Below are 25,187 nucleotides of genomic sequence, written 5' to 3' on the forward strand. Positions count from 1 at the left end.
AGACATCTGGCATATATTTAGTGTCTGGTATATCTGGGTGGTAAACAGCAGGAATTCCATACAGTACATGTTAGCATTACATGAGGGGAGCTTTTAATCTGTGCTGTGTGTTGATGCTCTGTTACCACTCATGGTTCTTTCTCACTACCTGTAGAGTTAACTATATATAGTCTTTCTTAGGTTTAGTAACTGTTCATTGGAATATCATGCACACTCTTGAGTAGCTAGAGCCAACAATGTCTGTAAACATGAGGCGTGAAGTTAAAAAAAGTTTTGGGAAATGCAGGCTGTATACAGCTTTAGTTCTAAAAAGGTAGTTTTACTGGTTTCCAGCAAGTCAGTACATTTCTAAATAGTGAAAATGTCCACATATAATCTATCATGACATTATAACATGTTTTCTATGTCTTTTCTCTAAAATCACATAAAAGAAATAACCAAATAAAAATGTCCTATCAAAGCACCACACTTAGTATCTCATTCTTACGCTACAAAAAAGTTCAAAGTTGCTGTGTTTTAGTGCAAACTGAATGTACAGAACTGTGTACTGAACTGTGGCTGTTTACCACAGATGTAAAACATTGTTAAAATGTCAAGTGAATATCAGGCAAAATATGGCAATAAATTCAATTTAAATTAAATTTAATTTAAATGTAATCACTTTCTGACAGAGTCCTGAGTGCATGTTTTGAGATGAAAAAGATACCCACCATAACAATTAAGTCTATTAAGCGTCAGTTAGTATTGGGCAGTGTGATGCTCAGGGTCAGTTAATGTGAGCTATATTTCATTCTGTCTGAGGATGAAAACAAATGGGAAATTTATCCAAAACAGACTTGTGAGCCAACATGCCATCATTTTTTCATAGCTCTTTATAAAATCATTTATTTATCAAAAAAAAAAAGTTTGTGCCATAAGAAAAAAATACAGTAATATTGGAGCTCTGATTAAAATGTGCATTTCATAGGATATAGCTATAAAAACAAAGGACACAGCAACACACACACACACACACACACAGGGCCCACCTTGTACTAGCAGCCGTGTGGTGTGAATGGCCTCTCCTTGGGGGCTGAAGGCTCGACATGTGTAGGCCCCACGATCCTCCCGGGTGATGGATAGCACCGTCAAACTCCCATCAGACACCTGAACACACACACACACGCAACTCTTAAAAGTCTACTTTTCAGTAAGTCTACTGGACCTTTGGTGAAAGGCCTTAAACTCAAGTCTTTATCCACAAGGTTGCACTGTGACCACATGTATTCACACATATAGTAAATGCACATATGCATATATACACTAGAGGTGAAGTTCTGAGTGTAATTTAAGTTTTATAAATTCTGTGTTTCACTTTAATTTGACTTTAAACATAGATATGTGCACAAATTGAATTTTGATTTTTGATTTAAATATCCTGATAGATGGAAGTCAAATCATGAGAAAATGCAGGAAACCAAATAAAAATGTCTCGGTGTGTTCTGGACAGCCGTTTTGGACTGACGACCCAAGATTTCACCACGTTTCTCTCACGATAGTCAACTTTCATCTCAGACAGCCCAAAATCACACAGTGTAAATGGACCTAACATTCTGTACAACTACCTAAACACACTTCAATTACACCTCATATGAGAGAAAGATAAATCAATGGTTTCATTAATTCATAATCCAAAGCTTTGAAAGGATGACTCCAAAAATATCATCTTTTGATTTAAGAGGCAGGAAGTAATGTATGCTTTTGATCAAACTTCTGCAGTGATGAGGGAATTACAACATTTCCAGGTCTCTGGTAAAAACCTAATATTGCCTGCAACCGGAATGAACAATAGTTGGATTTTAACAATAGACTACTGGTAATCTGCTGCTGCTAATTAGAGCAGGAATCAAACTCATATTACAATACCGGATATACTGAAATACTTATGTTTTTTCTTAATCAGCTTTTCGGCTGAGAATAAAATGAGACAGTACTGTTCTGCACTGAGAAAGCCAAAACTACCTCACAAATCTCACCAAGTGCACCCTAAAAGGACAGAGGACACTTTTACTATACAATGTCACCCCCAAGTCTACAGGTAGTGAAAAGTTGAAATTGTTTCAGATTGTAAACCAGTGTTTGTGTAGTGATGAGCATACTGCAGATCTGGGCTTTTCTGATGCCATTAAAGAGATTTCAAGGAGAAAGCACAGGGAGTAATGTTGAAACTGAAGTGGTTGGATCTCTCCCTCAGTGCCTGCCATAGCTGTTCCAGCACATATTTTTACAGCCTTTAAACTCAGCAATATGAAAGGTTTTCTTGTCTGCTTTAGATGTAGTTACTAACTGAATTTAAAACAGTATTTACTGCTTTTGCGGAAGCTTTAAAAAAAACAACAACATTTTTATGGTTAGTTCGCATATCAAATAAACACAGCTTAAGTGAAAACTTCTTCAGAGGATGCACTCAGCCCTTGACCTTCCATCCCACAAGAGATGAATACTCTCAGGCAAAAGATGTAAATTCATGTTTCAAAGAAAACAGACACATCTGGCAGCAGAAAATACAGCCTGATGCAACAACTTGCAGTTTAAAGACTTCAGTCATTTGTTGAATCACATTTATTCAGTATAGAGCACATCATCATGTTAGAGCTACAGGTTGTACAGTTGCTCATCAGTCTATAGAAGAATACAGTAGAGTGTATTGACTTGGGGGAAGGTGCTGCTTGAGACAGAGACACATTTAGATACTGTATATTCTCTCCTGTGAACAAAGCTCAGTCATTTAAATAATTGATCTAATGTGGGGGAGTCATTCCTATATGCAGAACTCTATGTTAGATACTGGAGACCATACACTACCAACACAAATGCTTCTTTTCTCATTAGAGGCAAATTCTAAGTAAAGCTAAACTCTGTCATAGTGCGTGTAAAAGGGAGTAAAGATGACTAAGGTTTAAAGATCCCGACTGCAATTACGATTTATTCACTGAGCTGTTACGCTTACAGTAAATCCTACAGGGATCACACTCACTAGCAGATCAGTATACAAAAGAGACGATACAGAAGTGATTAAAAAATGAAAGATAACAATAAAAGGGGTAAAGAGAGTGAAAAGTCAACCTGAATATATGAGGAGTTCAGTGAATTTTGCCATTTTTATGCTCTTACTGATGGTATGGCAGAAAGGTCTTTAATTTAGCCGGGAGATAAAGTCATGGAGAGTGCCTGGGAGATAAAGCTGTTACAACACATAATACAAGTGACCACTGTAACCCATCTAAGCATGTTTAGTTTCCACAAGATATAGTGCAAATCAGCCAAAGACTCAAACCTTACAGTGCCTGTAATAAATATTCTTATATTAAACCTGCAGTGCAGTTGTTTTACATATACAGTGGTGTGAAAAAGTGTTTATACTGTGAAATACAGAGATTTATCTGGTCGTGATAGGGTTAATCAGCATTGTGTGAACTCGTTTGGCAAGGGCTTGAATGTAACATATGTTCATTTACAGTGGTGTGAAAAAGTGTTTGCCCCCTTCCTGATTTCTTTTTTTTTTGCATGTTTGTCACACCTAAATGTTTCAGATCATTAAACAAATTTAAATATAAGACAAAGACAACACAAGTAAACACAAAATGCAGTTTTTAAATGAAGGTTTTTATTATTAAGGGAAAACAAAATCCAAACCTACATGGCCCTGTGTGAAAAAGTGATTGCCCCCTAAAGTTAACAACTGGTTGGGCCTCCCTTAGCAGCAACAACTGCTATCAAGCGTTTGCGATAACTTGCAATGAGTCTTTTACAGTGCTTTTGGCCCACTCATCTTTGCAGAATTGTTGTAATTTCAGCCACATTGAAGGGTTTTCGAGCATGAACCGCCTTTTTAAGGTCATGCCACAGCATCTCAATAGGATTCAGGTCGGGACTTTGACTAGGCCCCTCCAAAGTCTTCATTTTGTTTTTCTTCAGCCTTTCAGAGGTGGACTTGCTGGTGTGTTTTGGATCATTGTCCTGCTGCAGAACCCAAGTTCACTTCAACTTAAGGTCACGAACAGATGGACGGACATTCTCCTTCAGGATTTTTTGGTAGACAGCAGAATTCATGGTTCCATTTATCACAGCAAGTCTTCCAGGCTCTGAAGTAGCAAAACAGCCCCAGACCATCACACTACCACCACCATATTTTACTGTTGCTATGATGTTCTTTTTCTGAAATGCGGCGTTACTTTTACGCCAGATGTAATGGGACACACACCACCATCTCTTTCTTATGGTGGAGTCATGAACACTGACCTTAACTGAGGCAAGTGAAGCCTGCCGTTCTTTGGATGTTGATGTGGGGTCTTTTGTGACCTCTTGGGTGAGTCGTCACTGCGCTCTTGGGGTAATTTCGGTCAGCCGGCCACTCCTGAGAAGGTTCACCACTGTTCCATGATTTCACCATTTGTGGATAATGGCTCTCACTGTGGTTCGCTGGAGTCCCAAAGCTTTAGAAATGGCTTCATAACCTTTTCCAGACTGATAGATCTCAATTACTTTCTTTCTCATTTGCTCTTGAATTTCTTTGGCTCTCGGCATGATGTCTAGCTTTTGAGGATCTTTTCGTCTACTTCACTTGGTCAGGCAGGTCAGGCAAACACTTTTTCACACAGGGCCATATAGGTTTGGATTTTTTTTCTCCCTTAATAATAAAAACCTTCATTTAAAAACTGCATTTTGTGTTTACTTGTGTTATCTTTGACTAACACTTAAATTTGTTTAATGATCTGAAACATTTAAGTGTGACAAACATGCAAAAAAAAAAAGAAAACAGGAAGGGGGCAAACACTTTTTCACACCACTGTAAATGAACATATGTTACATTCAAGCCCTTGCCAAACGAGTTCACACAATGCTGATTAACCCTATCACGACCAGATAAATCTCTCTGTATTTCACAGTATACAGAGTTTTTAATCTTATGTTGGGTTTAACATTCCCGCACTGGCTAGAGACTTCTAGCAGCCAAGTGGCTAACTTCTGGTTAGCTTTCTGCTGACTTGAATGGGGATAAAAAAAAAAAAAGTATGATAATTTATGAATTTATTTAGACTATGACGTAAGCATGTGTCGACAGTGTTTTTGTAATTACTCTCACTCCCAGAAGGGGGAGACAAAAGTCCCGCACTCCAGCTTTAACAATAAATGAATGATGAATAAATGATGAACCCACAGATAATCGTCACCTGACTCTGCAGTTCCCCTCACCTCAATGAAACGTTTTAGTGTCTTTAAGCTCATTGTATCGGTTTTACGGCCTGTAACTTTGTTTGGTTCGTTTAGTTTTCAGCAGACAGACACAGTTAGCGACTAGCTGGTGAACATAGTGGAACATTTAGCAGCTAAAGAGACATTTTCCTTCAAGAGTTTGTTGAAACCAGAGTGAATATTGGACTTAAATTCGTCTAGTCAAAACAAACATGACTCTAAATGAATGATAAGATTTTTCTACATTTACTGGATGTGTAAATAAGCAACTGTTTGTTTACAAGTTTGCCATATTAATTAAAAAGGTGATGTTATATCAGTATAGTTGTTTACAGCTTGTTTCTGCTGCCCCCAAGTGGCCAAAAAATCTCTTCATGCAAATTTTAATTTAAAGTTATGGAATGGAGAGTTATTACAGCAGTAGTTCTATTCCATTCAAATTCTATCTATTCAAGAGATCAAGAAGTAAAAAGTAAAATAGAGACATTCATCTTAATCTAACAGGAATGTGCGCATGAACATATTTGACTGACGACGCAGTGCCTTGCTTGCTTGCTGGATGACCCTGCCCCAATCAATAAACAGATGAGACATAGAGACAGAAAGTATATACCTTATACTTGGCACTGCTGACCATGAGGATGCCTTCCCGCAGCCAGCTGACAGAGGGTTTGGGGTTGCCGAAGGCCGTGCAGGTCAAAGTGATGCTACCCCCTTCCTTGGCCTCTACGTACTGAGGTGGCGTATCCGTGAATGTGGGGGGAGCTGAGGAGTCAAAGGATAGTTTGGAGGAAAAGAAGAAACAAGGACATGTTAATAATATGTCATTTTTATAATTTTTTTTATTTTCTTGTTTTGGATCTGTATCAATCAATCAATCATCTGTTTTATAAGCAGCAACTAATTATATTCATCTGACAGTGACAACCCATATTACACCAGTGCATTTCTGAGTATAGATTCCTTTGAAATATACATTCTTGGTAATAAGATTCCAACAGTCAGGACAGTTCTTCAGTTCTGCAGCAGCAATATTTTGTACAGATAAGTTGGAAAAGTGCTTTCCCATACAATATTATAGCATGTTAAATATGATTAAATTAAACTATAATATGATGTTAAGAAATATGTATTGTGTATATACATTGCAGATAAAACCAACCTTCTCTCTCCAAGACAGTCTATCATCAATCAGAATACCTAAAAAACATGCTGATGAAACTTTGATTATTTCTTCATTATGAATATGAAGTTTAATTTGCTCACGGTCATAGTTCTTATTTCCTGCAAATAACATGACATTAGACTTTCTGACATTTAATGACAATTCATTTGTTTGAAACTATTGTAAGTAATTGAGAAGATCATAATTTATTTCTCTAATGAGAGTTGTTAAATCTCTATTTGAGATAAAAAGGTTGGTGTCATCTGCAAAGAGCAAAAGGAATGCAATGTTAGATATTGCAGCAAGATCATTAATATAAATAAGAAATAATAAAGGTCCTAATATGAATCCTTGCGGTATAACATACTGCATTATATTTCTTTTTGATTCATGGCCATTAATAAAAACATATTTAGAACATAGTTACTGGGCTACTTATAAACATTACCATGAAAGTCATATCTATACATTTTTTAAAGCAAAATAGCATGGTTAACAGTGTCAAATGCATACTCATTATTATCTAAAGCTGTATAAATTCTCTCAGTAAATTCTAAAGGCGCCATATAAGTTGAATGATTTGTACAGAATCCATATTGATGATTGTACAGAATACTGTATGAGTTCAAGTGTTCCTGGATTCTTTTATACACTAGTTTTTTCCAAAATCTTACAACACCATGGCAACACTGAAATTGGACGATAGTTTGTAAAGGATCCTGGATCACCTATTTTAAATAGTGGAATAACTTTAGCCACTTTTAGGTCAGAGGGCATAATGCCAGTTTCCATGGATAATGCAAAAATGAGTGTTAAAGATTCACTGATAGGAGTCATGACTTCTTTGATTAGGGAGGTGCAAATTCCATCATGACCCGGAGCTGATTTTTTAAAGTCTAATATAATATCATTCACCTCCTTAAAGTCAGGCAGATCAAAATGACTAAAAGGTGGAAAAGAACCATTTATATAATCTAATAGATTAACTTTTGTGTCAAGTATCTTTTTAGCAAGAGATACATCACTTGAAAAGAAATCATTGAACCTACAAGCTAGTGTATATCAAAAGGATCCGGGAAAGTAGAACTTCCATCTGTAAAGATTGAAGGAAATTGTGAGGAGAAGTTTTTTCTTTGAAAGTAGCTGATTAATAATTTTCCATGCAGCCTTGATACTGCTATCAGATTTTATAAACTGGTGACTGAAGAACCTTTTCTTGGCTGCTCTAAGGAGATGAATGTATTTGTTTCTGTACGATTAATAAGTAGCTAAATTGAAGGGAGTTGGCGATGGAATATATTTTTGTTTGTTGTTTAGTTTGTTTTTAATTATGGAAGACTTTTTCAATCCAGCAGAAAACCAAGGATTGTTATAATTTCTCCCAGTATCAACAGAACGAGTAACCAGCAGAAAACATTTTGTGAAAGTTGAATTAAATAGTTTCATAAATGCTTGATAAGCTGACTTTGCATTGCTCTCCCTGTATACATTTTCAAAGAAAACTTTCTCCAACATTTCTTTAAATTTTGATTTATTGCTTGGATTGAAATTTCTATAAGTGACTACTGAGTCATTGTTTTTTAACTTATGTCCATCTAGTATTATTAAATCATATGTTATCAATTAGTGTAGCAGATTTGTTTGTTACCCTGGTAGGTTTGCTAATAGTGAGATAAAAATAACTTTCATATAAATGGTTTAGAGAATCATTTTGAACAGCCACACTCACACAACTTGTGTCTGTTATGATATCAACACACAAACACACAATGATACACAAATACCATGACTATTATATCAGTAACATGAGCAGCTGATCCCAGTGGGAGAAATGATCTAATTAACGTTGCTGTGTAAATAGCATTTGATGTTTGTCAGACTGCTGTGGAAAGTCTGTTGTGTTCTTTCAGCTCTATCAGTCCTCCATGCTGTGCATTATATTGTAAAACTATTCAGATATTTGCTCAAATGTAGGCACGAGGTGATCACAAGCAGCAGGTGTCAATGTACCCAACGTGACATATTCCTACTTCCGGCATAGACAGGAAGTTAAGACAAAATTGTGGAGTTGGAGCACTTGTTGCTGAAACTCATGAGGTAAATAGCATATTGGCTATAAAAACTATAAAATAGCTACTCTGTAGAAAAGGAGTGTATGATGATGTTTGACTTGCAGAAAAAAGGAAGAGCTTCAACCAAAACAGGAAGAAGATTGCCTCATTACAATTTGTGGCAAACAAGTACAGATCAGTCTAGAAGCTGCACAGGTCCTTGACATCTACATGACTGCTGCAGCAACTAAAAAGTCAAGATTTTTATTAAGGAAAACACTGCTGCGTTCTGACAAGTCAGAATTCTTTGGTTAGCACAGGGGAAATCTTACAAATAATACACCTGCTTTGACTCAGTGTAGCTGTAGCTACAATACTCCCTGATACAGTACTTCCTTGCACTCACTTGTTTATTGTCAAGCATTGATTAGCCACTGCCTCTGCACAGTGAGTGAGCATCGCTCACTGCTTCCTAAGCAGAATTCCACAATAGGAATACAAAACTACACTGGTAGTTCAATCTAGCTGTACTGAGCCTGTGAAGAACACAGTCACTGAGCAGACGGATCATCTGTTGGGCTCTTGATGGACATGCATGGCAATGTGGAGGGAAAAATGCCTCCTCGAAGTTTATCACAGTTCTATAATAGGTTTTTATTATTTTTATGTCTTCTCTTCTGAATACATACAGTATTTATCTTTTCTCAAAAAGTAGTGAAGCAAGTGGTGACACATCTTTGCAGAGAGGAGTTGTAAAGGTCATTGGGTTTTAACTTTAAATTTAACAACAACAACAAAAGGCCTAACTGTCATCATAGAATAATGTTATGTTGTGTAAATGTGCTGTTATTTTGCAGAGCCTGGGACAGATTGTCTTAAAAAGGTACCTTGTTAGACAGCAGCTTCTCATTTCTCCTTTAAGGGACCAGCCGTGTACATAATAGCAGGAGAGCGGCCATTCAATCAAGTTACCAAGAGACCACTTAATAATGCATGTGTATAAACATTTACCTAGCTTTGCTTTTGCTATCTGGCTGGTTGCAAATGTCTCAGAGTCGGCTATTTTAGATTTGTACTGGCGCAGAAAAGTAAACAATGGAAGCCAGATAGCATGGAGTGTCATATACATAAACATGAATGGCTTTGACTGCTGATGGTGGGAGTACACATAAACCAACAGAACACACACAAGCAGGTCATGAAAGCCTTCATGTTAGCTGTCATAAACACTTCTGCACAGACACATCTGTCCCTGGGAAAATCTTCTGTCACAAAGGGAGCAATAGGTTTGACATTTTCTGCAGCTGCAACAGCAATTTTAAAAGAACAAACAAGATAACTTGTTCTTGTCCTTTTTCAAGGACACAAGTTCCCTGAAGTTGGAGTTGCAAAGTTGTTTTGTGTGATTCTATATAGTGCCTCTATTTATAATTAAAGTTTTCATATATTAAATATGTATGGTAAAGATGAATGTGTCTTAATATCTAATGACTAACCAATCTGAACAACATACACTGCAAAAACAGCTTTTCACCTCGCCTTTCAGGGCTTTTACACTTCCATCGAGTGTGTGTGTGTGTTATTTTTTTTAAATTCATACACAAGCACTGATGTGGCAGGCATGCTGCATTTTGTAAAACCATTTTCTAAATCCTCTTTTGCTTCAAGGCCTTCTAGATTACGAGGCAGGATGATCATACATGACATTTGGCACGTCTTCCTACCAAAACATACTTAAGCTGCATTTTCTAACTGCCCCACCCCCATTTAACCTGAGCAAAACTCCATTCTATCTACACATACACACGCCAATATCACCGTCAGTGATTCTATAGAGATTTTATTCATAATTCCTGTTTTGATATTCTCAATCTAATCACCTTAGGACTGAAGCTGATCTGCTTACATGTGTAATCCTGTAGCCTCTCAATTGCTAACATGTCATTCCATCTGCAATCATAAGCCAGGCCATAGTGCTAATTCCACGCCATGTGCTTTGCCATAACACTGAGATGGTAACAAAAGCACTCCAGTCAACCATGCAATTTTTTCAAAAACATTTATTTCAACTAATGCACTTCATATTTTGTGTTAGTGGAAAGTAAGAATATCGCAAATGTGCTGGAATCTCCTGCTTCCCTAAAAATCTCCTGCTGTTTAAAACTGGCTTGTTTATTTAGCTATTCTCATTAGGATTTGCTGGTTCAATGGCCAGAAGCAATGATAGCGATCATTATAAGACATGACAGTAGATCAGGAGGAAAATGAGCATGAGCAACAATATTGAGCTATTTTCTTAATGATTACCTTTCATTCTGGGCATTCTACAGTACCGTATGTGCAGCTGCTTTTTAGATTATCTGCTGCTGCTGAAGGATGAATGGTATTATGACTTTCATCAAAGGCACATTTTGCATGACTTTCATATGAAAATAGAAAAATCTTTAATAGAAGAATGTTACATGTCTATATTGGACAGTAGAGTAGACATATATAGAGATATAGTCACATCTATATAACCACACTACCACACATTAATCATAATATGATGATATGGTTTTTATGGTGTCTTTACCTGGTTTTCAAGCATCATGGAGGGGTTTTTGTTACAGTTTCATCGATTAACTAGAAACTGCCTGAACGCAACTTTATTTCTGAAGTTTTTATATGAAGTTTTTATATTGATATTTCAGCACGCTGTGAAAATCAGTTTGCAGAGCCTTGAAACTTGCTCACCTTTACTTTTTGAAAAAGTTGCATTATTGTCATGTGAACAAACTGCTGTTGTGAGCAGGTATTATTTTTAGAAACCTCCTCAGCGGTGCATTCAAGGACACTTTGATTCCCAATAATAGATAGCCAGCTTTCACAAGGCACTGTATTCACAAGTCACATTGTTAGTTAATCAAATAAAATTGGTTAGAAAACTATGTATGTTATGTATATCTATTGTCCAGTTGGCTGCAGACTGTTTTTTTATTGTTGGTGCAGGAGGTGGAAATATGACTTTCAATTATCTTAATAAATGGGTCTTTCAATTATACAAACCATTTATTTTTGGGATTAGTTTCTATGACTTACATTTGCTTTTCGGAAATTATTATTATATTGCTGTTTTTTTTACAAAGCAGCTTATTGTTAATTGATGAGCATCAAGCTGCTGCCGGCACTTGTGTTGTTATTTGGGTCTATACGAGTCAACTGCATTGTCAAATAATCCACAGGTTTATTTGAAAAATAGTCCGACTGTTCTATGGCTTCTCTCAAACCAGGTCTCTTTTTTTTTAAATAAATTAATGCAGTTTCAGAATTTATGGTGAAATGGTCAAACAAAAAGCCATGTTACAGTTGCAGTAACACAATTTTCCACACTTCAGTGTTATATGTAATGTGACAGTTCTTTTTGATTTAAATTAACACTACAGCTTCCACCTGTAGAATGGCTTGTTTAAATGGTACTACTGCAGCACATAGAAACTGATATTGGTGACAACAAAACCCTCCATAAGACTCACAATTCACATCTGTAAAGGAGTGTCATTGTGAATTTTGTTTGACTGTACCCAAATTACACAACATTAAGTAAATGTTCTACCTACTGAAACTACAAATATAGTACATTATACATGAACATGTTTGCATGCATTTTTTACTACTTATGTTACAGCTTTGACTTTGTAATGGAATCAATATGCAGTGGAAACCACTTATAGTGATCATGGTTACAGTGATCAACCGCTTATACGGATCAAAAAGCTTGGGCCAGAAATTTAAATAATTTGCTTATAGTAATCAAGTAGTCTGCTTACAGTGTTCATGTTGGTTTTTTTCATACATGAAAACATACGGAAAAAAAATTTAAACTACAGTTATTCTATTTTCCTCCCATGATACAGGTATGATATGCCATTAGCAGCTGCAGTGCACATCTGTGGGTTTGTGCAGAGGTGCACACAAACCCCCCTCTCTCTCTCTCGTCTTTTTTTAAAATGAGTCGAGAAGACAACATCAAAGCCTAACTTAACTTATAATTTTATCAAACGAAGAGAAATGTCCTCCCCTCTTCCTAATAATGTTTTTGTCCTCCTTCATGGGAGGGTTACAGCTCTAATCAGTCTGATCACCAGCCCTGATTGGCCACCGCAGCGTTATGGGTTGCGTTTTTCCAAAACTTGATTCTGGTTCAACTTTCTCACTGCGGGCCACTGCGGCCCCCACCCACGCAGCCTAAATGCACAAACTGTCAGCTTCCTGCTGGTTATTTGAGGCTGCTGCTGCCTGCACATTGACATCATGACGGGAAAAAGAAAGTCTCTCAATGAAAAACGTAGTGTCCTCGAAGCTTATGACAAACTGCCAGAAACGAGCCAACAAGATGCAGCTGTTTCAAACAAGTGTTTGGCCCAGCTGTTCTGTATTTTGAAACAGTCGATAAAATTCAGTAAATAGCTAAGCTGCCCATTTCACTCCTTTATATTCATGTAATAAATATACAGATGTCAGTTAGATGGTAATCTGCATCAGAAATAAAGAAAAAATTTGGTTATAATAATCATCCGCTTATAGTGATCAATTTGATACGGACAGATGTGATCACTTTAAGTGGTTTCCAATGTAGCTGAGCAATTTTTCAGCATCATTCATTCACAATATTTCAATAATAATCAAGTCTTTGACATATAGTATTACTGTATATATAAAGATACATAGAGAATTCATATTGAAAGCGGTGCTCTGTGAGAAAATTCTTCAGTTTTCTGATTGAAGTAATTTGCTAAATTTACTGCTAACATCAAATGTTTCTTATGTAGATTTTTTATGCCATTCACACTGCATTTTTGTAAAAGATCAAATCTGAATTTGCACGTTGGAAAAAATGCAAGGAAACTAATGTGGTGTTGGCCGTGCTTCCCAATATACTGTACTACATGTCCACTCTGATTTTAAGTCACTCCTAACTGCATCCTGTCACGCAAAATCTGCGGGTGATGAGATGTGGTTCATAAATCTAGCATGGCAGTGATTACCATGATGAGGTCAGAATATCATTGACCTATTCTAAGCAGTGGCATATGTGACAGCAATAAAATGTTAGTACTAACTGTGTTCCGCAGGAGGCTTTGGCACAGAACTAACTGTTACATTGGTACATACTGTAAAGTGTGCTAATATATTCATTCATTGAAAGGCAGCAGCCTTATATTACAAGAAAATGATTGTGAGCTTTTAGTGATAGAGTTGGAATAGATATGGTATTTCTAATAGCCTGGGAACAGGTGTTTTAGTTGGGTGTTTACAGACCCACATGTCCATCAAAACTGTTTCTGTTGCTGTAACAGCGACAGGCAGCTATCTGTGTCACTGTGGAGGTCACATGAATAAATACTTATCTCCTGAGAAAGTAATAACCTTGATGCTGGGAGCTTTTTATACTCTATTTTATCTGCTCTTACTGTTCAGTAAACCATTTATCTGATTTGTGTCTGTTGATGCAAAATGTACTATCAGCATATGGTAAAGATGTTGGTATTCCCTTCTGCTATGTTTTGATAGGGTTGGGATGCTCACGCCAACCTGAGCTGTGAGTAACCGCGGCCATTGAGGCCTTGCTGGCATGGTGTGAGAGTTTTTCCACAGCACAGCATGTTGATGATGTGTTGGAGGTGTGTTGGTTCGCAACAAATCCCAGTGTGAGCCTGTTGACTGCTGCTCTTCATCTAACAGCTCACTGTTGCTGTTCCTGCTTGTACTATTCCTCCCTGCTATTAAAACTCATGATGCTTAGTATGACCATATCTTGTTGTGTGGACAATTTTTTACTTAAGAATATCACCAATAACAAAGTTCAGCTAACTGAGGGAAAACATCAAATGGCAGCAGCAGGAAATGTTGGGTTTGCATCAGCAGTAACTTAATACAGCTTTGATACCATTGGAATCAGTAAACAGTAAAATAAGGGTGTTATCTGAAAATATTATCAGCAACGTAGGACTAAAAATAAACTCCAAACCACAGATATTCAGTTAGATGCAAAGTTATTAGAAGTAGAAGCAGTTTGAACTAAATACTGAGAGCTGAACACTGTGAGATTTTAAAACAGAGCTTTCTCTCTAGTCACCACGGTAAGCAATGCTACCAAGCAGGGCCATAAAGGTGAGGCTCAGTGTGGCTATTTGCTGCTGTGGAAACACACGTCTTCATTGTGATTAAAAAGGACTCAACTGGTTCCAAGAATGTTCTCCATAAGGAAAAAAAGTGTCCATAAATCATCATGAAAAGAAGATTCTGGCATTGGCTTTCAATGACACAGGTTCTGCAAAACAGCGTGATCATTATTGATATCACTGTAAATATGTGGCCTAATACTTTCTCATTAAGGTACTTCAAAGTCATATTTAGGCTAGTTCACTGTTTTAACATGCCAATATCATACAGTACCTTTCCTTCCAGTCAACATCACATCATGACAGCTGTCAGTAAATGATCTTATATTTAGAAGAATAGCTGTATAAACTTGTTAGATTTTTATGGATTGATTATTTTCTTGATGGAGCATTTTGTCTGGGTCATTTGGACACTCCCTTCAGGACTGTGTCAGTTAATCCTATATGGAATAAGCAGTGGCCATTGGTCATGCGTTAATCTGTTTTTAGACCATGACAGGGAGGGGGCACAATGACATCCATACCCCCTTTTCCTCAACCTGTGTTTGTGTATTCGCAAGTGCCAAACAGCTCATAAGAGGGAAAGATAATGAGGGAAGAAGTAAAGAGGCAGAGAGAGACAGAAAGTCAGAGGAAAAGAGAGAAGAAAGCTACATCAACAGAGAGAAAAAGAGAGAGAGAGGTAGACTGGGGCTGGTGTGCAGCATGCAGGCACTGCAGAGTTCTGCAGCAGAACACAGGGATGGCAAGCGGAAGGATGTGCTGAAGGTATTTTGAGGGGAGCAGTTGAAGACTAACCCCTGGAGATATGAACCTTGCTTCTCTGGCATCACCTCTTGCACTGTGAAGGAGAACGTGGTGAATAATGGGAGTCGAAATTTTCTTAGAAGAAGAAACTGGGATAGTGCCCATTGGACTGCTGCAGTGATCCTCTTCATCCATCCATACATTTTCTGAACTGCTAAGAACTGCATATATGTCAATTCAAAACCACCTTAAAATCTAAAATTCTGTATCAACGGAATGGTCCATAACAGCAATAACTTCGAAATACAACAAGTAGTAGAGATGCTTTCTTCATGCAAAGGCTGACCTGATATTTTTTTTAGAGCAAGCAGCTTGCACGATAATTACATCATTCTTACGTACAGATCCTCTCTTCCTGCTCATCCACTCCTCACTCACACTCCATCTGGAAGGAGTTCCAGGGCGATATAAGTTCACAGGAAAGAAGCAGAGGTGTCAATTTATGGAGGAAAAGCAGGAGCGTGATATAGCACTCTCACCCACAATCTATATGCATCTCACCTGGAATCTATATGCATCACTTACTTCTACAATGCCAGCAGAGCTGACAGCTAAAGTGCTCGGAGTAATCACCGACAACCACTGATGTTTGACAATGATAGGGAGAGCTGGATCGCAAATGGGGGACTATAAATAGAAGCAGTGTTGGAGCTTCATCCAGTATGAGTATGTACCTGGGCCCTGAACCTTAAAGAGCCCATCATTACAATTACAATAAGGTGAAACACCTACATAAATTTTCAACACACTCCTAATATCAATGCCCAGATGATGAAAAGCCATTTTTCTAAGATGTGGGTATTCACAAAGTCACAGTTAGTAGCTTTACCATTGAAGAACGAACACCAATGCTGTATGGTACTAACTGGTTCACTGTGATTACATAATATCTACAGTCTGCCAGCCCTGTATTATTCAATATATTGACACAAACTCAGATGTGAAGTCGTGAGGATGTGAAGCTTGGGTGCATTCATGTAGATGACATCACACAGATCATTGTAAAACCCTGTTAAAACCCCATAAAACGTCAAACTAAATATATTTTTTAATAACAACTTTCACCAATGCTCATCACCTAATGCTCTTAAAGGTTGACCATTGATCTTTTCACACAGTAACTATGGGCAGAAAGCTGGGCCTGTATCTATCAAACTGCTAGAGGGAAATTGTGGACTTCAGTGAAAGACCAGTAAAAAATCTTACACTCATAAAATGAAGAATAAAAGCTATTAATGACATATTTTAGATGTAAAAGTACTCTTTTTGCAGCAGCTGCTTTCTTCTTTGTTTCCATTTCAGCAATGTCTTTTAATTTCATCCCTATTTATACATTTCTGGATTATAAATATATGAGATTGATGTTAATTTCACGTTATTTGCTACTGAAGGTATTATGGATTTCATACAAATAAGATAACCTTTTAAAAACTAAAAATCACACAAATATAAAAAAATGACATCACTACATCACCATGAGTCTGATGTAGGATAAATCCTTGTCTCTGATTCCTGTCTGATCATACAGTACAGGTGATCAATAATGTGATCACTTGAGAATTACTCTCAAACGTTCTAACTAAACTTAAAGGTTAAAAAGTACAAAAGTTGCTTGAGACATATTTATTATTCTTCAGTTTTCACAAATAACTTTTTTACTTCTACGCAGGACGTAAGTAACGATTATTTTTATTATTGATTAATCATTTAGTCAATGAATTGTCATAAGTGTGGTGTAAAACACCTGTTATAATTCCCCACAGCTCAAGCAGATGTATTAAAATGTCTTGTTTTGTCCAACTAACAGTCTGAAACCTCAAAGATAGTCAGTTTACTGTCATATATGACAAAGAAATGCACAAAATATTCTCATTTTAGAAGCTGGAACAAGTGAATTTTTGGCATTTTTGCTAGCAAAATGATCCCAGAAATAACGTTCATATATGACTAAATTGCACTAAATTTTGCTAGAAACATCATGTGTTATTATGTGTTCTCTCAACATAATGAGAAAAAATTTTAATTAACATATGTGGCTAGTTGCAAAAATGTTGATACTGAACATATGAGTAAAATCTGATCTTGCAGCACAATATCCATTAGTGGAAACTACAGTAATATTTTAAAAACTTTTGATGGTTATGTTTAGGCATTGGCAGCACTTGGTTAAGGTTAAGGAAAGATTGTGGTCTATGTTTAAAACAGAAAAAATGCAGTGACTTCAAGCACAACATGGTTATTAACATTTAAGCAAAACCACCATCTTTCAAAACCTGAACCAAAGTGCTTTTATCGCCTAAACCCGACCACAAGCAGGACTCAGGATGTAAACTTGGGTCTCTGTTGTCAGAGTCCTACATTTTGAAGTCCCTCCATCCACCCCGGCCTCCTCTGTGCAACTTCAGAGCAATATATCAATGTAGCACTTCATTAATTCAGAAAACTATTACCAGTGAACATAATTCAGGCAGCGATTACATTTGTCAAAGCAATGTAATTGGGAATGCAATTTAGTTGTATATGAACATAATTTCTAGGAAACAGGGCTGTCAAAATGACTAAAACGATTAATCAATTATCAAAATAGTTGCTGATTGATTTTATGTAGATCGAGTTAATCAACTAGCAGCTCTACTTCTAAGTGTGCTCCTTAGAGCAAGTCTGTATAGAGGATAAATCAGAGATTTCTTTTGAAACACATTATACATATTAGAAAATAATTGCTGAAAACATGAAAAGACTGAACTATGCATTACTGAATTGTGGAGTTAGAGCATTAAACAGTTTTTCACTGTTTTTGTGTTCAGGATTTTTTGGATGGGTCTGAAATTATACAGAGGGGTGACTAGCATGACCTTTCTATCTGCTGGGGGGGCGGGGGGGCAGATAGAAAGGTCTACACTTAACTATGAGATATTCTAGGTTAGCAGAGCAGTGTCTCTCAATAATGGCACCATGCACCAAGCTTTGTTAACATAAATGCACAGTCCCCCATGCCCCTCTGGTCTTACAGGAGTCATTGGCTGTTGTATCCGCCCTGAGGATGTAGCACCCCAGTAGTTCAATGGCGCCATCGGGGACACTGCTGTTAAGCCATGTTTCTGTAAAAATCATGAAGTTTCAGTCCATAATCCTTTTATGAGTGGTGATCCGCAGTCACAGTTCATATATGTTTTTCACCAGAGACCATACATTGGCAAAGAAAATGCTGGATAGAGATAGCCAGTGAGGATTAGCCTTAGCTTAGCCCTCCTCTCTTCCTCCGTTTGTTTACACTCTCTCCTGGCCAGCGGAGCCGGGTTCATAGCCGCTGGTGTCATGGTATTAACTGTTACTGGTGAATGGGGCCATTTTTGTTCAACAGTAGCGCTCAAGGAGTTATTTTAAACCCAGCTGAAGCATCAGTTGACGGTCCACCAAGAGGATAGATCCATGCCCCACTGCTGGTGCGTACTCCTGCACCTGTTACATCGAGCCCCTCATCGGTGCTTTTCAAAGAAGTGAGTAACGTTGATACCGAACTTCATTGAAAAAAATGACAATTTAACATAACAATAGTTAGTGATGAGTTGCTTGTTAACTACTCATTTAAGTTACATTTTTACAGAAGTAAGTCCACATTTACCTACAAAATAGGTGCTGAATTAAACAGTGGCTCCTAGTGTTACTTTACTTTTGAAATATCATCCATGTTGCTTGTCTTACACCTTCAGACAAAATTGTATATTTTTTAAGGGAGTTCGGCATGAGCGTTGTTAAGTTCAAAGGCTGTTCAGTTGGGCCATGTTCGTCACCAATCTTATTACAGTACGTCTGCCAAGGTGTAGACCACAACACCACTGCCCTCAAAGACTGAATGGGTCTGGATCGCTTCTTCCTGCCAGGCACAGAGCCTGGTGAGAGTTTTCCCCTGTGGAGCTGCAGGTGGATGACATCAGCAATCAAAGCAGCAGGGGACTCCCCAGAGCCCTAGTCTCCTGACACCACCACCACCGTCTCACTGCTGTGTGTCTTTCCAGCAAAGGATGAGGAAGACACACAGGCTAGTGGTGACAACTCATCACCTTCATTTCACTGAACAAGCCGCCTTCTTGGTAAGTGAAGCAGGACATCACAATTGCATTCAAGGCAGGTGCTGTCAGAGGGAGTGCTCCTGTACCACATCAGGCCCTCCCCTATGAAACTTCAAATTTGATGATAAAAGAGGATTCTCAGAGAGCTTTTGGTTTGCATCGTATGGTACTGCTGCACATTTAAGGCCGGCCCACCATCACTGTTACGCAGGCAGGATGGTGAGTGTGGCCTCCACTGCTTGACTGAGTGGTCACCACCCAGCTCCCATTGGGACATGGTGGCCTCACCCCAGTTGGCTAAGTGCATACATGCAAATCAACACTGCTCAGCAAAAATGAGTCTCCAAACCTGAAGATTCCCATTAAAGGGTTTTGCCTCTTAGAGTAACCATCTTTTTTATTTCATGTCATAGGCTACTATTTATGAAGTAAATCAGATTTCATTTTTTATTTCAAAAGTTTGTCGTCAGATTGAATTTCCACCCACACTGGCAACCTCCTCTAACATCTTGCTTTGTTTTTTTTTTCTTCTACTTCCTTATAAAATGAAACACTTAGCTGCAAAGTTGACCCAGCATGTATTTAATTTGACACCTATCTCATCTCTTAAATACATATCCTATTCAATAAAAGCAGCAGGGATGACATAGTGATTCAGATAAAGTACATCCATCTGAGGCCTTGTGATGGGATCATAATGCAAAACTGGCCTGATAATGTACATCTTTGTCCGTTGTTATGCCAGTGGCACTTTGTGATTTGTTGATTCCACATGGCCAAAAGTACTGTATAGATTTACATTTTGTAACATGTCTAAATATATGTTTTCAAAGACGTTTCACTATTTAATTATTAAAAAACACTGACCATGGTTGACGTCTACTTTCTGACATCCCTAAATGATAAACTGACCATCTCCAGTCTCATTTTAACCCCATCTGAGTCAACCGTAACACATCATTCTTTTTTGGCACTTCTCTGACCAAAGCTAACATTTTGGTAGAACTAGAAAGTTACAGTCAGCTGTGTCTGACTGTCTGACTACTACCACTGACAAAAGTACTGCAGCTCATGTCTGATGTGGTAACAACACAGTAAAAGTCAGCAGAGGAGCGACAGACATGAAGACAGAAAGAGAAAAAGAGGCAGAGGACGGAGCCTGAGGCCTTCAGACACTTGTGGAAGAGAGAGGAGAAGCAAGGCGAAGTCAAACGGAACAAGAGCAACACTGATGAAACTGAGCTAATGTACTGTGACCGCAAGAGGGGAGGGGGGGTGGGGGGAGGTGTACAGGACCATATCTGGTGTGTCTGTTACCACAGCAACTAGCATCATCATATGCTATCTGATTAAGTGACTTGATGAACGTTTGAGCTACCAAGTGAAGACAAGAATATTCTTAGTTTCTGTGAGAGAGTCCCAAGTGTTGACACCTGTGTGGGTTACACATTTTACATTCCTCTCCAGAGACACTTACGATAACATAGCATGTAGGTATTCTAGTTATAACACAGCCAGCATGAGCTTATTCTGATGTTGAGCAATAATCTGTGTTAAGGTTTCTTTCGACCTCTTACTATGGGGACTGCACATCTGACCTTGTGGTTACTGGTCAGTATCTCAACCAAACTGACCGCTGTGTAAAAATGTGCTGACAATGATTTGAAACAGTTCAGTTTTAACAATCTGTCAGTCATTTTAGTCAAGCAAAAATACCAAACATTTGCTGGTTTCAGCTTCTTGAAATGTGCCATACAAATAAACTTGCCTTCTGAAATGGAAGGATTAACCGCTTTTATGGCGTTTAATTAGTCTCAAAAACCAGGCGTGTGAACAGAACAATATCCGTGAGTGGAATAGCATCCTTGCCAGGGAGCATTTCTGCTGTGTGTGCACAAATGTGGTCCCACAAGCACGGTCCACGAGAGCCAGCTTGACCCTCCCTACTCACTCGCAACTGCTTAACACTACCTCTCTTGTCAAGTTGAGTTTTGAGACTTTGGAGGCGGGGATGAAATAGACGGTGGCTGATGTCTCTGCTCCTTTGATTGGTCACTTTGAATACTGACAATGACCTTTGATTGGCTGTATTGTTTGATCAGTGACACAGTCGATGACAGGCTGAGAGAACAATCATTTTAGCTCTAAGCTGGATAGAAGAAGTCAAACCAATTAAAGTTTTGATGGGTTATGATTCCAGCAGTGCACTAACAAGTATTAAATACATGCAATCAGATACAAGGAAAGACTTTGTACTTGACATAGCTCCAACAATATTCAGAATTAAGAGAGCAGAAATAGAAATTAAATTCATGTGGATTGCTGCACATATTAGTGTGGATGGAAATGAGCTGGTATAATCAAATCAGAAATGAAAAATAAATGGCAGGGAGAGTGGGATAGAGGAAATAACGACGGATATTAGTACAGCATTCAAAGAAAAGTAGGAGAAATGAGAGGAAGCAATAGAAATAGAAAGGGGGAGGATATTATATCAAGGATGACGTTTATTTACACCAGTCTGAACAGTACATCATGAATAAGCTACAGGTAGATGTGAATATTATGGACTGCAGGAAATGGTGGAGCAGGTATTTTTATACTGTCCTAGATATCAACAAGAGAGACAGACACTTAATATTACACTCTAAAGGAAGCACATGACACTAGGTATTAGAGGAATGTTGCAGTGGTGATGTAGGGTACAGGGCTATTTTCAGATTTTAAGAAAACACAGGAATTAATAGGAGAATTGAATGGAATAGTAGAGTGACTGTTCTGATCCACACTCCGATCCAGAAGGTGGTGATAATGCACCTCCAAAGTCTCAAAAATCAACTTGACAAGCGAGTGAGTGTTGGGCAGTTGCGAGCACGTAGGGAGGGGGTCCAGCTTGCACTCATCACAGCCCTGTGCTCGCAGGATAAGCTCCCTTGTGAGGATGCTTTTCCACTTCTGGATACTGTTCTGTGCGCTCATTTCATGTGCACGTGCCTGGTTTTTATGTGTGCGGGTTCTGAGACTAATTAAACGCCATTTTTCTCTGATTTATATCATTGTAAACTCAATGTGTTTGGATTTTGGACTGTTGGTTTGACAAAGTAAGCATTTTAAAGTCATCTTTGAAAAATCATCATTTTATAGCATAACAATGAAGTAATAAATTGGATAAACACAGATAAAATAATAAAAATGTTTCTTGGTTGCAGCCCTTACTGTGAGTACTATTAATCAGTGGTGAAAATAAAGACAGTGCAGCCAGTGCAGCTGCTGGGGCCCATATGTCACTTGGTCCAGTCTGCTTAAGATGTAGTTGGACCAAAGCAGTTCATATGCCTTCCAATAAGTATATCACACAAAAAACATGTCTACCATTGTTACTATTCCATTTTGTGAATAATACAGTTGGTGAGTAGGCGATTTTGGCGTCTTTTTATTCACTTCTGTGTCTAAGTGTTTTGGTTGGTGGCATGATTCGATCAGTTGCTGCTACATGTGAGTCATTTATCAGAGGTAAATAATATTAAAGTATTTTCATAGAGCTATCTATTTGGTCCTCCAGCTCTATGGAGAAATTGTTAGTCAATAAAATTCTTGTAATATCTCAACGTTTTTACATTATTTCTGGTCAATTAAAATGTAGGTTAATAAAAGTCTTTATTACTGAATTTACTACATAGTAGTAAGTGGTTTAATCTTTCATCAGTAATACAGGCTAAAATCCTAGAACCTATTAACATACTGCCCAATGTCACAGCTAATCATCATCTTTACAACAAACCAACAATCTAGCAGCTTGTAGGTATGGTCGCCTCTCCTGCTGAGGTGCTACACAAACTCAACACCTATGAAGAGAAATGGCTTCTTGACCATATAAATGATTTAAAGTTGAAAAGCCTGAACCTTGATTTCTACTAATAAACATAATTTTTGTTATCGTTAGTTCACACAAGTTTTTTTTTTTTCTGTCGTTGCTGTGTTTTCTGTTGATTTTGTTTGTTTGTCTTTGACGGCTTATTTATGCTTGTGATTAATAGAATTCTATCAACTGGTCTGCCTTATTATTGTATGAGGAGTTATTATATATATATTGTATATAAAATGTAAGATTAATATGTGTATACTTTGTCATTGCTCAAATAGCTAATAAGTTGCTGATCATAAAAAAGCAACACACACATACACACACATAAAAAATTGAATGTTAACAGTATTACAGTCATTTTTTTGTACTTGCGCTGAAGATATGTCATGGTGAAAGCCTGACCTTTAAAAGTCTAAAGAATACGCAACAAACATTCATATTATTTTGGAGGCTTGATGTATATGATTTTTACAAAAGCCTAACTATATATCAGTCCACATATGTCCCATATATGTATCTGTTTGTCTTTCCATGCTCTGACTTGTTGATGTTTATATTAAACAGTTCCTTACCGTTGACGGTTAGATGCACCCAGCTGCCATTGTGGAAGGTGTCATACTGCTGCTCCAGCATCAGCACCCTACACTCATACCAGCCCTGGTCGTCTGAACGCACATTCTCTATCCGCAGGGAGGACTTGCCGTGCAGAGTGGCCCGGCCTGGCAGAGAGAGAGTGAGAGAGAGAGAGAGAGAGAGAGAGAGAGAGAGAGAGACGGAGATGGAGATGAGGTATCAGCAGGAAGGGACACGGAGAGGTGAGAGGGACGGGTGGATTGAATATAATGAAGAGAATGAAGGGAAGGAAGGAGCAGGTGAGGGGTGAATGAACAAAAAGAGGAACGCCGGGTGAATGTTAAAGAGAAAATCAGCCTGTGAGCAGTTCAGATATAAATATGCAGGGATCACAGGGCACACTGTGATGTGTTAGTGTCTCCGTGTAACATCACAGTGCATAAGAGCTGTTTCTAAACACAGTCGCTGCAGCACTGTTAATGTTGTGTTGTGCAACATCAAAGTAGGATTCCAACCGCAGCTGAAATCTGTCACTTAAGCTTCAGTGCAGCTGAGATGTCCTCATCTCATCATCATCATCATCATCATGTGTGTTGCAGTCTATTTTGGAGACGCACTGAGGCAAGGACAGGTCATTAGTTCCTGTGAGGAGTGGGAAGTGGCCAGCGTGACAACAGAGAACCCTCAGGATTAGTTGCAATCCGTCATAACAGATATCGGCTTTTGACTTGGTGAGTACAGAGTCAGGAGGAGCTGCATTTTACTTTTACAGATCAAAAGCTGAAGGGGGGTGTGGGGGGGGGGGGATTGATGATGTTGCTCTGGGCAATCTGGCAACTGGATCATAACAGATGGCGACTGGCAATAAGGGCTAAACAAAGGGCTTTCAGGGAGCGCACGCCAGCTCAAAACGTCAGCGTTATCAAGGCCTGGCTATCCCTCATTAATCCCTCACTCTCCCCTATCCATTCCAATTTGTGGGTATTCCCGACTAATTTTTTGTTTGGCTTCCTAAACCCCCCTCTGCAGCATGACATGCCAGGTAAATATATCAGCTGCACTGTCAAAATGTGTTCCTAGCTTGAATGTATGTGTCCTGGTTAGACTATTTATATATCAGATTATATCCATGTCTGTCTCCTCGGTTGACTGGAAGGAGCTGAGAGAGACTTTATGTTACTTACTGAATGTGAACTATGTCTTTAATGTAGTGTATACAGTATCTATGGATCCTTCATACAGTTCCCGCTCTTT

At 38.2% G+C, this 25,187-nt stretch overlaps 1 protein-coding gene across 3 annotated transcripts in view; it reads right to left on the reverse strand.

The window, feature by feature from the left end:
• LOC137195157 (protein turtle homolog B-like) overlaps window positions 1-25,187 on the reverse strand; it is a 155,016-nt gene that overhangs the window by 76,513 nt on the left and 53,316 nt on the right. For all 3 annotated transcript variants that reach the window (XM_067607307.1, XM_067607306.1, XM_067607305.1), the window contains exons 3-5: window positions 23,933-24,079; window positions 5,849-6,000; window positions 1,029-1,146 (exon numbers count right to left, since the gene is read on the reverse strand). In XM_067607307.1, coding sequence (XP_067463408.1) covers window positions 1,029-1,146; window positions 5,849-6,000; window positions 23,933-24,079 — 417 coding nt within the window. The remainder of the gene's footprint in view (window positions 1-1,028; window positions 1,147-5,848; window positions 6,001-23,932; window positions 24,080-25,187) is intronic.

The sequence above is a fragment of the Thunnus thynnus genome, chromosome 13 (genome assembly GCF_963924715.1).
Source record: "Thunnus thynnus chromosome 13, fThuThy2.1, whole genome shotgun sequence".
NCBI classification, from domain to species: domain Eukaryota; kingdom Metazoa; phylum Chordata; class Actinopteri; order Scombriformes; family Scombridae; genus Thunnus; species Thunnus thynnus.